At 35.4% G+C, this 15,024-nt stretch overlaps 2 protein-coding genes across 2 annotated transcripts; one reads left to right on the top strand and one right to left on the bottom strand.

Annotated features, from left to right (window-relative positions):
* Window positions 1-1,864: 1,864 nt before the first annotated feature.
* On the bottom strand, window positions 1,865-3,177 carry LOC122310130. The gene is made up of 2 exons (XM_043124012.1): window positions 3,155-3,177; window positions 1,865-2,390 (listed from the first exon to the last, which is right to left on the bottom strand). The coding sequence occupies exons 1-2, from the start codon at window positions 3,175-3,177 to the stop codon at window positions 1,865-1,867; spliced, it is 549 nt and encodes a 182-aa protein (XP_042979946.1).
* Window positions 3,178-12,546: 9,369 nt separating this feature from the next.
* LOC122310129 lies at window positions 12,547-14,042 on the top strand. Its single transcript, XM_043124011.1, has 3 exons — window positions 12,547-12,932; window positions 13,092-13,231; window positions 13,324-14,042. The coding sequence occupies exons 1-3, from the start codon at window positions 12,547-12,549 to the stop codon at window positions 14,040-14,042; spliced, it is 1,245 nt and encodes a 414-aa protein (XP_042979945.1).
* Window positions 14,043-15,024: the final 982 nt, after the last annotated feature.

Here is a 15,024-nt window from a genome sequence, read left to right as displayed (position 1 = left end):
GAGTCAAATATGCTGAGGTGGAGACTCTGGTCGGTTTGTGTGATTCATGCATGCTATCCACCTTTCAGTTGGTGGTGCGTTTTCTCCGTGCTGGTTAAGGCACTGAGTTTTTTTTTTTTTTTTTTGGATTATCTGAATATATTGTTTTCAATGTTGAGACGTGTTAGATGTATAGATAGATTTTTACAAAATAAAATTTACTAATTGATGCCATAACGTGAGACATTACATGTGTTTCATACACGTTGGCGCAGGAATTGCGCACACCTGCCACCGCATCATTTTTCATGTATCCTTTCATATATAATTTATGTACCAAATACTTGTAATAATTTTTTTTATATAATAAAAATAATTTTACATTCTGATACATTATTTCTAGTCATGTCTATTAATAACATAAATTACCCCACAAGTCGAACAGGAGAAATAGTCATATATGGCTTGTAGGTCTCAACTCAAGTCTTGATTGGTGTCGTTGGTGGCCCATAGGGATGTAACCGATCCGGTTCGATCTTGAAAGGGTCACAGACCAAAATTTTGGTCCATCATTTTTATCGGACCAGACTGTTAGCGATCAGTCTATTCGGTCTATGAATATTTTTTTCCTCTTTTTTCTTTTTTTGACAAAAACATTAATACAAAAAATTAATTAAGCTATTAAAAAAATTAAATGGTCTCTTTAACATTTTATATATAGTTGAAAATATTAAATAATTTCATTGTATAAATGGTCAATGGTGATTCTTTGGATGAAAATTACATAATTAACTTATACAACTACTATAAAAAATAATATATTATATATATAATATTTATTTATATTCCATCAATCTCAGTCCTATCCAGTCGGTTTTTTCGATCTGGACCGATAGTCTTACAGCTTTAGTGGCCTACAATGACAGTTTGAAACGGCAGTACGATATACGTCCATACACCCATAATAGTGAATTTAAAATAAATGTAAATAAAGAGGGAATACACACAAATTTAAGTGGTTCAGAATAAGGCCTACGTCTATAGGTTGTTTAGGGTACAAATCTATTATAATGAGAATATTCTACAGTCACTCATGATCATTCGTATCTCCCAGTATAAATAGCGTCTAAACCTCTTTAAATTAGAGAAGTTAAATATGGGGTTTTTCGTGTGAAGTATACTAGGGTCTAAACCTCTTTAAATTAGAGAAGTTAAATATGGGGTTTTTCGTGTGAAGGTTGAACAAGAAACTCTCGTGAGGTCGCTTAGTCCTCCTCCTCTCTCAATCGATTTGATCTCTTTTATGGAGCCTCTATCAGTGGTACATGAAAAATCGGCTTTATATTACTTCAAGTCACTTATCCCCCTTTCGGGTACTTTCGTGACCTGCCTTTTTCGTTCTAACACTTTACTTCTCCCTTCCTCAACTTGTCTCTTCCTTGTCTCTCATGGAGGTCTGGTTTGTTATAATGGGATTGAGATATTTATTTTTTTTAAATGTTAATTTATTAATTTACTTTTATAATATTCATTGGGAAACTAAACACCCGCTCCTTCGTGCGATGTGGTTGTGCAAATTTCATATAATTAGATGATTCGACGATAGATATTTTAAATATATGAACAGGACACATGCAAAATATCACAAGGATATGTCAATCGTCAATGAATGTTTGATCACAGCATTGCTGTTTAATTTAATGTATTGTAAAATTTTAATTTTATATAATTATCCTTTATTTGAAATGAAGTGGTAAAATAATTATAAATTTATAATTTTTTTTAAATTACCTAATCTTATTATGCATGAAAACAAATAGAGTGGAAGCATCGGATTTTATTTTTATTTTTTTATAATCAGAATTCCATTCCATAACAGAAACCATTACATAGCAACTTGATCAAACCAAAAGGAATGATCAACAAAGTTTGGGACATTTCCCCACCACGTTTGAACATCACTAACATTCCAAGCATATCTAACTAAAGTGTATGATACTCCATTGCCCATTCGGTTAACATGATCAATGCAAACCTCCTGGAAGTAACTCATTAAAGCCTTGGTCCCCTTAAGTAAATTGCCATTAGATGAAAAGGTTTCATACTCAGTTTGCAAAGCTTGTACCAAAAGCAAATAATCAGATTCAATGGCAAGTTTAGGAATCCTGAGAGGAAAGCACAGTTGCAACCCTCTTAACACAACAACTAATTCGATGGTAGCAGGTTCATATACTTCCCTTTCAAAAACAGTTGTTGCCATCACCACAGCACCTCTACTATCTCTTAACACCAGTCCAATACCAGCCTTTTTTAATTCTGAAAACATAGTCCCATCAACATTAAACTTCAAGAACCCATCTTGTGGAGGTTGCCATTTACAAACCTTCCTCACATCAGTTGCAATTGAAGAGCTAGGATCAGTAAAAGAGTTATACAAAGACAAAGCACTATTAACAGCTGTCTAGGGACTTAACAGTTCATTTGCCATTGTCATTTTGTTTCGCCTATGCCACAGACGCCAACTAATCACAAACAATAGAGTAAAATCAACTTCATTACCTTTCTGCAACACAGCTTCACATTTTCCAGAAAACCCCTATCAGATTGAAAGAGCATTGACATCGAATCAAACTATTGCCAAACCATTTGAATAAAAGGACAAAATAAGAGAGAATGATCAATGTCTTCAATAGTCTTATTACAAAAATAGTAACCCCATTCCACAGCAACTTTCCTCAATCTCATATTTTTACAAGTTGGTAATATATCCTTACAAGCTCTCCATGCAAAAATTTTGATTTTTCTTGACACTTTCATTTTCCACAACTGTTTCTAGATCTTCTTATCTTGTATCCAATCAGAACTTTCCCCTATATTGTTGGAACTTAAAGCTTGTATCATTTTGTAAGCACTTTTCAAACTAAAATTCTCATTAGACTCATCTGACTAGATCCATTTATCCCTAAAGGGGGTAAAAGACAACCTAATCTTGAGAATTTCCTCAACCACCATTGGGTTGAAGAGAGCTCTCACAGATTCAACCTTCCACGTTCTAGTTTCCTAGCATATTCCTGAGAAACAGATAACATATTTTCCCTCTCATTCAAAAGGATTTTATGATTTGGGACCCAATAATCCTTCCAAATCTAATCCTTCCAAATCTTAATGGACTCACCAGTTCCTACCCTCCAATGACATTGTTCTAATAGCCATTTTTTCTCTCCATGCATAAGAGAGATTTTTGGATTGGGAGGTGATCTTACCTCATCTTAGCTCATCTCATCTCATAATTACAACTTTTTCAAATTCTTACACAAAATATAATAAACAATTCAACTTTTTCAAATCCCAATTCAATTTTTTTAAATTCTAAAACAATAATAATAATATTTTATTTAACTTTTATTTTTCATCTAAAATCATCTCATATCATCTCATCTCTGAATTCAAACGAGAAGGTAGCTTGAAAGAAAGAGCCATTAGGAAAATACTTGGCCTTATAAATTCTTTGAAGCAAAGAACATTCATTCTGTAAAAGTCGCCAACCCTGCTTAGCCAACAAAGCCATATTGAAAGAATGCATGTTTCTAAAACCCATCCCACCTCTAAACTTTGAAAAACACAGCTTTTGCCAACTCCACCAATGCATTTTCTGTTCATAACATGATGATATAATATTTACATCTATTCTCATCATGGCCTTCAATTCAACCATCTCATGATTCTATATCATGTTTGAATAGATGAACGGGATTGAGAATTTTTTATCACCTATTCTATTTATAAGTTAGCATCCACATTACTTACGCAATAAGATTTAATTTTTAAGATATTTAAATATTTAAATTTATTTTACAAATCAAAGCATGTTATGGGACGAACATAGAGCACAAATCTCTAGAAGCGACCTTTTCCAAACCCTACTAGAGAGGGAGGATTGCTTGCTTGACCCTTGTTAAAAGTTGTAATTCAGTGTATTCCTTTACATGTCTGTATATTCTTTATACGTGTACATTTTGTCCTTATACACAACAGTAGGTTGTTAGAATTTGTATTCTATTTTCTAGTGCTCTGACAGTGCAGAGCAGAGGCCACCTTCTGTATATATAATGGCAATTACAGCCACCCTTTGTAATTGATCATTAATTTCAGTAAATGACATTTTTTACATACCACTTTCTATTTATTGTCATGGTATCAGAGAGCTCTTAAGAAAAGAGCTTTTTTCATTCTTTCTTCTTCCTTCTCTTCTCAATTGCCAAATAGACTCCTCATGTCTACCTCTAGTGATCCTCCACCTCAACCTGCACCTCCACCTACTGTGAGCCCTGATCATCCTTCCAATCCTTATTACCTCCATCACTCGGAGAGCCCAGGCGCCTTGTTTGTTTCCCAACCCCTTTCGGTTTCAGAGGACAACTACCAATCATGGTGCTAGTCCCTGCTTATTGCCTTAGAAGGCAAAAACAAACATGCTTTTCTCGATGGAACTATCAATCAACCTAATGTTGATAACCCTCTTTTTGGTCCTTGGTGTAGATGCAACAAAATGATATTTTCTTGTCTTCTAAATGTTGTTTGCAAAGAAATTACTAACAGTGTTTTATATATTGCCAATGCTCAAGAAGTCTGGAATGACTTGAGAGACCGTTTCTCTCAAGCTAATGACCACGTATTTTTCAACTTCAAAGGCAAATATCTGGTCTCTCTCAAGGGACTCTCTTTGTTTCTGCCTATTTTACTATCCTCAAAGGTCTATGGGATGAACCAAGTAACTACAAACCCCTTCATGTCTATTCTTGTGGTGCCCTCAACGAAGTTGTTGGTGCTCAATACTCTAAATATGTCATTCAATTTCTAGTTGGCCTTAATGAGTCTTTCTCGACTGTTAGAGCTCAAATCCTTCTTATGGTACCCCTCCCACCCATTAACCAAGTTTTTTCCCTAGTCCATGAAGAAGAAAGACAACGTGTGATTCTTCCCACCCCTACGATGGAACCTATGGCCCTTTTATCTTGACAAGACTACACTAGAACCAATAGACAAACCCCTTCTTGTACTAAAGAGAGACCTTTTTGTAGTCACTATGGTATTTTAGGCCACACTGTTGATCAATACTATAAACTACATGGCTTCCCACCTGGCTTTAAATTCAAAAATAAGCCCTCTACAGCTTCTGTCAATACTGCTTCAAGTTCCAATCCTGCTTCTTATGATGTTTTATTTCATCTTAATGTTTCTTCACCTATGACAGCAAGTTCTGCTACCATGTCCTTCACCAATGAGCAGTACCACCAAATCATCTCTATGGTGAATTCACATTCTGTGAAACCAACAGGTTCTGATACTCAGTCTGCCAATCTAGTATTTTCTCACAATGTCTCAAGTATAACATCCTTCTCTCTCTCTCATTATGTATCTTATTCTTCTGCCACCTGGATCATTGATACAGGTGCCTCAGATCATTGGATCAATGATCCTTCTCTCTTTGTATCTTATGTCCCTTACTCTTCAATTGTTAACTTCCAAATAACACTTCCATATCTATCTCTCATATAGGCACAGTTCAACTTTCCTTTGACCTTACTTTGTTTAATGTGCTTTGTGTCCCTACTTTTCACTTCAACTTAATTTCAGGTAGCAAATTAAGTATTAACTCTAACTATTCTCTTACTTTCATGCCTCATTCTTGCTTGATTCAGGACCTTACCAGCAAGAAGATGATTGGAGTGGGTGAAGAGAGAGATGGCCTATACTTCTACAAACAAGGAGCCTTGAATACCTCTATTTCTAGTAATTTTGTTAAACTATGCTGTTTTGATTTATGACACTTCAGACTTGGGCACATTTCTACCTTTAGAACCAGTTTGTTATAGAAACTTGACTCTGAGATTACATACTCAGACTCTTTTCATTCCTTTTAATATTAGTAGCTCAATGTCTTCTCATTGTTTTGATATTATACACCATGATATTTGGGGGCCATTTTCTTTGCCCACTCATTCTAGTTTCAAATATTTCCTTATTATTGTGGATGATTGCACTAGATGTGCTTGGACCTACTTAATGAAACATAAATATGATACTAGGTCCATTCTCAAAGCCTTTTTTGAACTTATCAGCACTCAATTTCACTCTAGAATTAAAAGTATTCGAACTGATAATGGTCTAGAGTTCCTCATGACTGATTTCTATAATTCTAAAGGCTGCATACATCATAAATCTTGCATTGAAACACCACAACAAAATACAAGGATTGAAAGAAAACATCAAACCCTTTTAAACATTTCAAGATCCCTTAGATTTCAATCTGGTCTTCCCTTTTCCTTTTGGGGTGACTATATATTGACTGCCACTTACCTCCTCAACCGAATCCCCTCTTCAGTTATAGACAACATTTCACCTTATGCTGCCCTTTGTCAAAAAAAAAAATCATTCTCTTAATCATTTAAGAGTTTTTGGATGTTTATGCTATGCTACAACACATTTCTGCCATAGACACAAGTTTTCTCCTCGAGCTAAACAATATGTTTTCATTGGCTATTCATATGCTACAAAAGGATATAAACTCTATGATCTTACAACTAAAATAGTCTTCATATCCAGGGATGTAGTGTTTCATGAGTCCATTTTCCCCCTTCTCACTTCTGTTTTACCACTTCCCCTTCAACTGATGCTTCCCCTCTTGTACTCCCAATACCCTTTTCATATCCTCTCAATGACTTTCCACCCAATGTTTCTGATTCCAACACAGAACCTCAAGACCTAGAAGCCTCTTCTTCAACTCATAATGAAGAACCCTCTTCATCTCAAGAACCAGAACACGCTTCTTCCCCTTTTGACTCTCCTTTAGCTCCTCCCACTTTACCTACTCATGTTTCTACTAGAATTAGAAGAGTTCCTAGCCACTTATTAGATTTCCATCTCAAGCTCCTCCTCTCTCAGACTCCACTTCAGTCTTCCTCTTCTGATGGTCCTCCACAAGTAGGTAATCCTCATTCTTTAGCCTCTACAATTTCTTATCATCATCTCTCACCTTCTCATAAAACTTTTACTCTCAATTTATCCACAATTTCTGAGCCAAAATCCTTTAATGAGGCTATTTGTCATCCTCAATGGAGACAAGCTATAGCAGCTGAGATAGCAGCCCTTGAAGCTAATCAAACCTGGGAATTAACTACCCTACCTAATGGTAAATCTCCCATAGGGTGCAGATGGGTTTACAAAGTCAAACTTAGGTCAAATGGGACAATTGAGAGGTACAAGGCCAGATTAGTAGCCAAGGGTTATATCCAACTAGAAGGATTTGACTATTATGATACTTTTTTCCCAGTTGCTAAAATGATAACTGTTAGAACCATTTTGGCTCTTGCTTCCATTCAATTGGCATCTCGCACAATTAGATGTCAACAATGCTTTCTTGCATGGTGAATTTCATGAAGAAGTCTATATGAGTTTACCACCAGGATTTGCTAAACAGGGGGAGAATAAACAAGTTTGTAAATTGCTTAAGTTTCTTTATGGCTTGAAGCAAGCCTTGAGACAATGGTTAAGCAAATTTTTAGGAACTTTGGTTTCACATGGTTTTATCCAATCTGTTGCAAACCACTCCCTTTTTACTAAGGTCACGGGTTCATCCTTCATAGCCCTACTTGTGTATGTGGATGACATATTAATAGCATCCAATGACATGAATGTTGTTGAAGAACTCAAGTTATTTCTAAACAGCAAGTTCAAATTAAAGGATCTAGGACCTTTAAAATACTTTTTAGGCATCGAGATAGCTAGATCAGCTCATGGAAATTCACTTAGCCAAAGAAAATATGCACCGGAGATTCTTGAGGATAGTGGGATGTTAGGGAGTAAAATGCAAAAGTTTCCGATAGAGCAGAACTTAAAACTATGCAAAACATAAGGGACTTTGCTTGATGATCCAACAACATATAGAAGGCTAGTTGGTAGATTAATATATTTGACCATCACAATGCCTGATATCTCCTACTCAGTACAAGTTCTTTCTCAATTCATGGATAAGCCTAGACATATACATCTTGCAGCAGCAAATAGGGTGTTGTAGTACATCAAGGGGACTCCTGGACAAGGCATTTTTCTATCCTCTAAATCAAAGCTGCACTTGAAGGCCTTTGCAGATGCAAACTGGGCAGGCTATGTTGACACCAAAAGAAGTGTCATTGGTTTTTGTATCTTTCTTGGAGATTTACTGATTTCATGAAGCTCTAAGAAGCAAACGACTGTCTCTAGAAGCTCTGCAGAGGCAGATCTATGGCATCAACAGTATGTAAATTAACATGGTTGATTCAATTAATCAAGGATTTACATGTCCCTCACTCACATCCAGCCTTGTTATTTTGTGATAACCAAGCAGCATTACACATAGCTACCAACCCAATCTTCCATGAGAGAACAATATACATAGACATCGATTGTCATGTAGTAAGGGAGAAGCTTCAAGCTGGTTCAATCAAAACTTTACATGTCAAGAACAACATGCAACTAGCATATCTCTTCACCAAGGCATTAGGACAACAACAATTTGAGTCTTTAGTTTCCAAGATGAGACTTTTGAACATATATAGTCCATCTTGAAGGAGAGTGTTAAAAGTTGTAATTCAGTGTATTCCTTTACATGTTATTCGTTTACATGTCTGTATATTCTTTATACGTGTACATTTTGTCCTTATACAAAGCAGTAGGTTGTTAGAATTTGTTTTCTATTTTCTAGTGCTCTAACAGTGCAGAGCAGAGGCCACATTCTATATATATAATGGTCACTACAGCCACCTTTGTAATTGATCATTAATTTCAATAAAGGACATTATTTACAGACCACTTTTTATTTCTTGTCAACCCTTGAAAACTCTATAAGGTTGTGTGGATGGCTTGTCTTAGCTTGTAAATATAATTTTTTTTATTAAAAGATCAAATTACAAATAATATATACATATATATATATATATATATATATATTAAAATATAAGACTAAATTAATATATTGAAAATAAAACTAGTAGTTATGAAGAAAACAAAAGAAACAAAATAGTTGTTTGTTAATATTTGTCAATTTTTAACTCAATCACCTATCAAAATTGTAACAACCCGCTAGAAATTTAACGGTAAAATTTCTATTGATTTTAGAAATCTCGTGAAAACCCTATAAGTTTTCATGAATCTATTAATCGTATAGTTAATATTATTACTTACTGTGGTATCAGGAGTGTGTTTTTGACTATTGGAGATAGTTAAAAAGTTTTATTTGAATACGTGGAAAGATTTTAGTCACCTTACTCTTCCAAGTCTACTCTCCACTTTTGGAAAATAGCCTAAGCTGATTTTGTGGATATTATTGGATAAAAAAAGAAATATCTTGAGCTAATTTTCGTGAATATTATTGGGTAAAAATATCTTAAGCTGATTTTTATAGATATTATTAGATAAAAATATTTTAAACTGATTTTTATAGATATTAATGGATAGATATATCTTGAGATGATCTTTTATAGATATTTTGGATAGGAAAAACCTACACTCAACTCTCAACTTCAGCCTTATCCTCTTCGATATCTCGTTCATACGTATCTCCAGCCACCACCCACGAACTTATCTTCATTTACACTTTCCATTAAAAGAATATCAAACACTCTCTCTCGAACAGCTTTTAGGAGTTCTTTTGGATATCTTATTTCGAAGCTTTTGTAAGTGTTTTATCATAAAGTCTCATTCATATAAGTTGTTCCTCTTTTAGTCTAGTTTACATGGATATCTTATTTGTCCCATTTGAAGATTATTTGATCAGTCAAATATTGTGTAAACTATAAAAAGGTCATTCTGGGAGATAAACTGGAAAATATGTTATAGTTTGGAGTTTTTAACCAAGCTAATGGATAGATATTGGTCTGAAATTTTTATGGAGTATTGTTAACATGTATATATGATTATTGGTTGAGTATTTTTGCATGATTAAAGGTTTTGATGAAAGATTTTCTTAGATTTAGAAACTTAGAAACTGGAAGAGGAAAAACAGTTTCTGTTTTGAGAAAGTTTAACTCTTTGGTGGTCTAAACCTATTCCAATGACTTTGATAATTTTATTGGAGGATCCTAAGCATCTTATATACATGTTATATTATTATTTTGAAGATATTTGATATTAGTTTCAAAGATATGAAATTTTATGCAAAAAGATATTCAGATAAGCCAAAGTGTGGATGTTCTTTGCTAAATTTATGTTTTGGTTAATTTTTAACCATGTGATCTTGAATTAGAAGCTTATGTTTTAGGACATATTTTTAAATCATGTGATAGTTTGATTTGAAGATCACATCTTTATAAGTTATAGATCAAAAGGTTAATCAAAACAAGTTAGAAACAAAAATTAATGGAAATAACATATGAGAATTTCGGCCCTATGGAGTTTTAATAGTTGTGATTAGTTTTAAATGTTTCTAAATTGATATTTGAGTTGAGGATAAAATTTACATGAAGCATATAAATTTTGGTGACTTTTGGAATTAGTATACAAAATCCTTAAGTTATGAGTTAAACAGTCATTTTCCTACATATAAAGAATAAAATAGAAATTTTACTCTTTAAGTTAGTATTTTCCATATTTCAATTTATTAGTGATTTAGTGCTAACTTTTAGAATCACTAATTACAGTTCCTCGTGATCGCGCTTAATGTTTTATAAGAAACGCGGAGATTGAGGTAAGTTAATTTTTAACTTACTAACAGTCTATTATGTATGTGTGCTAAGTAAAGGAACTACAGTGTATATATATGTGTGTTATCATATATTTCATGCCATGCCAAGTTATCACATAATTGTCTGTTACATAGAATTTATTTTGTCATCAGTTTTTATCTATTACATAATATATTCTGTCATATATATGAAAACTGTTACATAATATATTCTGTCATGTATTGCTATACATTACAAGTACGCCATGTTAAATAAGCCATCTATTACATGTATGTCAAGTCATGTAATATTCACTGTTACAAGTATGTCATATTAAATATATTGTCTATTATATGTCATGTTACGAAATATTTCTATCTCAAGTTGGTCATGTCTTTCAAGTTATGTTTAAGTCACGTTATGTTACGTCAAGGTTTCAGTCCTTTCGTATTCCAGTCATGTTTCATCTTGAGTTACATTCAGTTTCGTGGGGTCCACAACAACTGTGGTACACGAAGTATGGGGTCACAGCAATTGTGACGCATACACTACGTGAGACACAGCAATTGTGACGCGTAAAATACATGGGGCCACAACAACTGTGGAGTATGTATTTAACTGTATTGTGACACGTACAATACATGGGGCCACAACAACTGTGGAGTATGTATTTTTCATGTTAAGTCCAGTTTCAGATCAAGTTCAGTTCACGTTTCAATTTAAGTTATGTCAATTATGCTATATTGTACTTCAAGTTATGTTTCAATTACTTATGAACTTGATTATGCATTCATGCTTTTACTGTCATCCATGCATCATTAGCCTGTGTGAAAGTTTATTTTGTTAACTTACTGAGATTTGTAATCAAATCTCACTGTGGTAGTCCCAACTACCATTCTCCCGAATGGTAGATCTTGTTACAGGATTTGAAGGAGGATCAGGAGCTGACCAACTAGACATAGTCGACTAAACGACGCTGCGTCGTTAATGTTAATATAATAGTTAAATTACTACTTGTACGATGGAGTTGCATCTCAGTACTTTTTAGATCATAACTATTTTGGATTAGTATTGTGATCTTAGTTATTTAATGGATCTTTATATATGAAGTATGTTTTAAGTATTTGGGATATTTTCATTTTGGTGCATAGTATTGCTAAAGAAAAAATTTATCCACTGCGAATAATGCATAATGTTAGATGCATGTTAGGAATATTGCATCTTATATGTCATGAACGGGGACAGGTAATCTTGTGTTGCATGTCTCGACGCTTCAAATGTCCGTCTGATCCCAAATGGAATTTGGGGGCGTCACAGGGTGGTATCAAAGCAATACGTCTTTGGGCAGTAAATCTACATGTCCTTAAGAATGCACCAAATATTAGGCTTGAAATTTTAGTCGACATTAGGCTTGGATTTCTTAAAGGTATGAAAGGTAGTATGTGATTGTAATACATATATTCGTGTGTTTCAGGAAGGGACAAATGACTTGTGGTAGAATACCTGAAAACCCTGAGGAAGACTTCAGTCGGGATAATCATAATTCTTCGATGGATGGAGGATTAGCTGAAGTTGTGCGTATGCTGACTGACGTTCTTAGACATCAGCAACAGCAACAAGTGCACGAACATAGACCCGAAGTTAGGGGTTGTCCATATGATAAGTTTTTGATGTATCGTTACCCAAATTTTTTTGGTAATGAAGGGCCACTGAGAGCTGAGAAATGGATTATAGATCTCGAGAGAACATACGAGATTTGTGGATGTCTTGAGGACCAAAAGGTTCTATATGCTGGATACCTATTCCAAAGAGAAGCTGGAATATGGTGGGATACACATAGGCAGCTTCTATTTGGGAACTAGGAAGTATGGCTGCATTGTCATGGGAGAGGTTCAAGGAAGAGTTTGACAATAGATTCTTTCCAGACTCTGTCAAACAACTGAAGGCCCAGGAGTTCGCGTCCTTAACACAAGGAAGTTTGACTGTGGAGCAGTATGCCGCTAACTTCATGGTATTAGGAAGGTTTGCAGCCCACTTGATTTCAACTCAAAAGATGCAAGCACAAAAGTTTCAAGTAGGACTTTTGCCAAGAATCAGAAGTCAAGTAGTTTGCCTCAAAATAGAGAATTACCAAGAGTTGGTAAATGTAGCGGCGATAGCAAAGGCTGAGCAGAAGGAATTGGTGATCCAGAATCTTACCAATCGAAAGAGGGTCATGCCATTTGCTGCCAGTAGTAGTGCTGAGAAAAGGAGGTCTTTTTCTAGTCTGGAGAAAAGTAAGGGAATAATGACAGGAGGATAGAAGCCGTCCTTTTATTCACTATGCTCTAAGTGTGGTAAGCGTCATCCTGGAAAATGTCATAGGGGATATGGAGTCTGTTATTGATGCGGGAAACCTGGACATATGATTAGAAATTATCCCAACACCATGCAAGGCAGTGGAGCTGGTGATCACAAACCAAGGCCCCACATCCCTGCACTCGTGTATGCAGTAACACCAGATGATTTTGAAGTTGACGCACCTGAAACTGATGAAGCTGGCGTCATGACTAGTATTTTTCTTCCTTTCCTTTTAGTATTTATGATGTTGCAGGTATTATGAATGTGTTAGAATTAGTATTAATATTGGTGTATATTTTTTTAGGAAGGGTTAATTTGTTTAGGTTCTCAGCTTGTGCACTATTCGATTCAAGTGCATCACAATCCTTTGTGTCTGCAGTGTTTGCACGAATTTGTAGTTTACAGACTGAGCTTTTACCACGACGAGTTGTAGTATTAATTCCCGACTGGAATACAGTATCTTGTACCCGTTTAGTTAAGGATTGTTCGTTAGAACTAGAAGGTAAGACATTGAAGGCTAATTTGTTAGTATTCGATCAGATGGAATTCGACCTAATTTTGAGGATGGACTGGCTTTTCAAGCACTATGCTAAGATAGACTGTCGGAAACGAGAGGTTATGTTTGAACCTCCAACTGAAGACAGGATGAGTTACACAAGAACATCAGTTAAGGCCACCCCACCTTCGATCTCGGCGTTGCAAGCTAGGAAATGTATCGATGATGGAGCCTCAGCGTTTCTATTGATAACTATAGAGGAGACAACCAAAACTATAGGAATCCAAGGGATACCTGTGGTTGAAGACTTTTCTGAAGTTTTCGTTGATGAGTTACCTGGTTTACCACCGGATAGAGAAGTAGAATTCCAAATAGAGTTGGAGCCGGCAACAACTCCGACTCACAAGGCGCCATATCGTATGGCCCCTACCGAATTGAATGAGCTCAAGCTACAATTGGAGGAACTTTTGGAGAAGGGTTTTATCCGGCCCAGTTCTTCGCCGTGGGAGCACCTGTGTTATTTGTGAAGAAAAAAGATGGATCTATGAGGATATGTATAGACTATAGAGAGTTGAATAAGGTAACGATTAAGAATAGATACCCATTACCTAGAATCGATGATTTGTTGGATCAATTACAAGGAGCAGCAGTATTTTCAAAGATTGACCTGAGATCCAGATATCATCAGTTAAAAGTCAAGGATCAGGATGTGCTGAAAACTGCCTTTAGGACAAGGTATGGCCACTTCGAGTTTTTGCTGATGCCTTTTCGGTTAACCAATGCTCCAGCTGCATTCATGGATATGATGAACAAAATATTCAGACCTTATTTAGATAATTTTGTTGTCGTATTTATCGATGATATCTTAATCTACTCTAAGAGCAAGGAAGAACACAGAAATCATCTAAGTATGGCTTTATCTATACTTAAGGATCAGAAACTTTATGCCAAACTTAGTAAGTGCGAGTTCTGGCTGGAAGAAGTAAAATTTCTAGGTCATGTGATCTCTAGTAAAGGAGTAACAGTAGACCCGAGCAAGATTGAAGCCGTAACGAACTGGCAGAGACCGACCAGTGTGCATGAGATCCGAAGTTTCTTAGGACTGGCTGGTTACTATAAGAGATTTGTGGAAGGATTCTCCCGGTTGTCTAGACCACTCACCGCCCTGACTAAGAAAAATGTGAAATTTACTTGGAATGACAAGTGCGAAACAAGTTTTCTTGAGTTGAAGAAAAGACTCACAACCGCACCGGTAATTACACTGCCGGAACCTCTTAAACCTTTTGTAGTATTTAGCGATGCATCTACAGCAGGACTCGGATGTGTGCTATTGCAAGAAGGGAAAGTGGTTGCTTATGCTTCACGACAACTGAAGGATCACGAGCAGAATTATCCTACTCATGATTTGGAATTAGCTGCAGTAGTTTTTGCTCTTAAGATTTGGAGACATTATTTGTATGGCGAGAAGTGTTAAGTCTTTACGGATCACAAAAGCCTAAAGTACCTGTT

This window comes from Carya illinoinensis, chromosome 5 (genome assembly GCF_018687715.1).
Source record: "Carya illinoinensis cultivar Pawnee chromosome 5, C.illinoinensisPawnee_v1, whole genome shotgun sequence".
Taxonomy (NCBI): domain Eukaryota; kingdom Viridiplantae; phylum Streptophyta; class Magnoliopsida; order Fagales; family Juglandaceae; genus Carya; species Carya illinoinensis.
This window is presented reverse-complemented; position numbering and strand designations above follow the sequence as displayed.

Excerpts from the sequence above, each read along its gene's own strand:
- LOC122310130 (XM_043124012.1), bottom strand. The coding sequence starts at position 3,177 with ATGTCATTGGAGGGTAGGAACTG. Across the intron at positions 2,391-3,154 it reads TCATTGGAGGGTAGGAACTG|CTCTTCAATTGCAACTGATG; the intron begins GTGAGTCCATTA and ends TACTGATCCTAG.
- LOC122310129 (XM_043124011.1), top strand. The coding sequence starts at position 12,547 with ATGGCTGCATTGTCATGGGAGAGGTTCAAGGAAGAGTTTGACAATAGA. Across the intron at positions 12,933-13,091 it reads AGTAGTGCTGAGAAAAGGAG|AAATTATCCCAACACCATGC; the intron begins GTCTTTTTCTAG and ends ACATATGATTAG. Across the intron at positions 13,232-13,323 it reads TGAAGCTGGCGTCATGACTA|GAAGGGTTAATTTGTTTAGG; the intron begins GTATTTTTCTTC and ends ATATTTTTTTAG.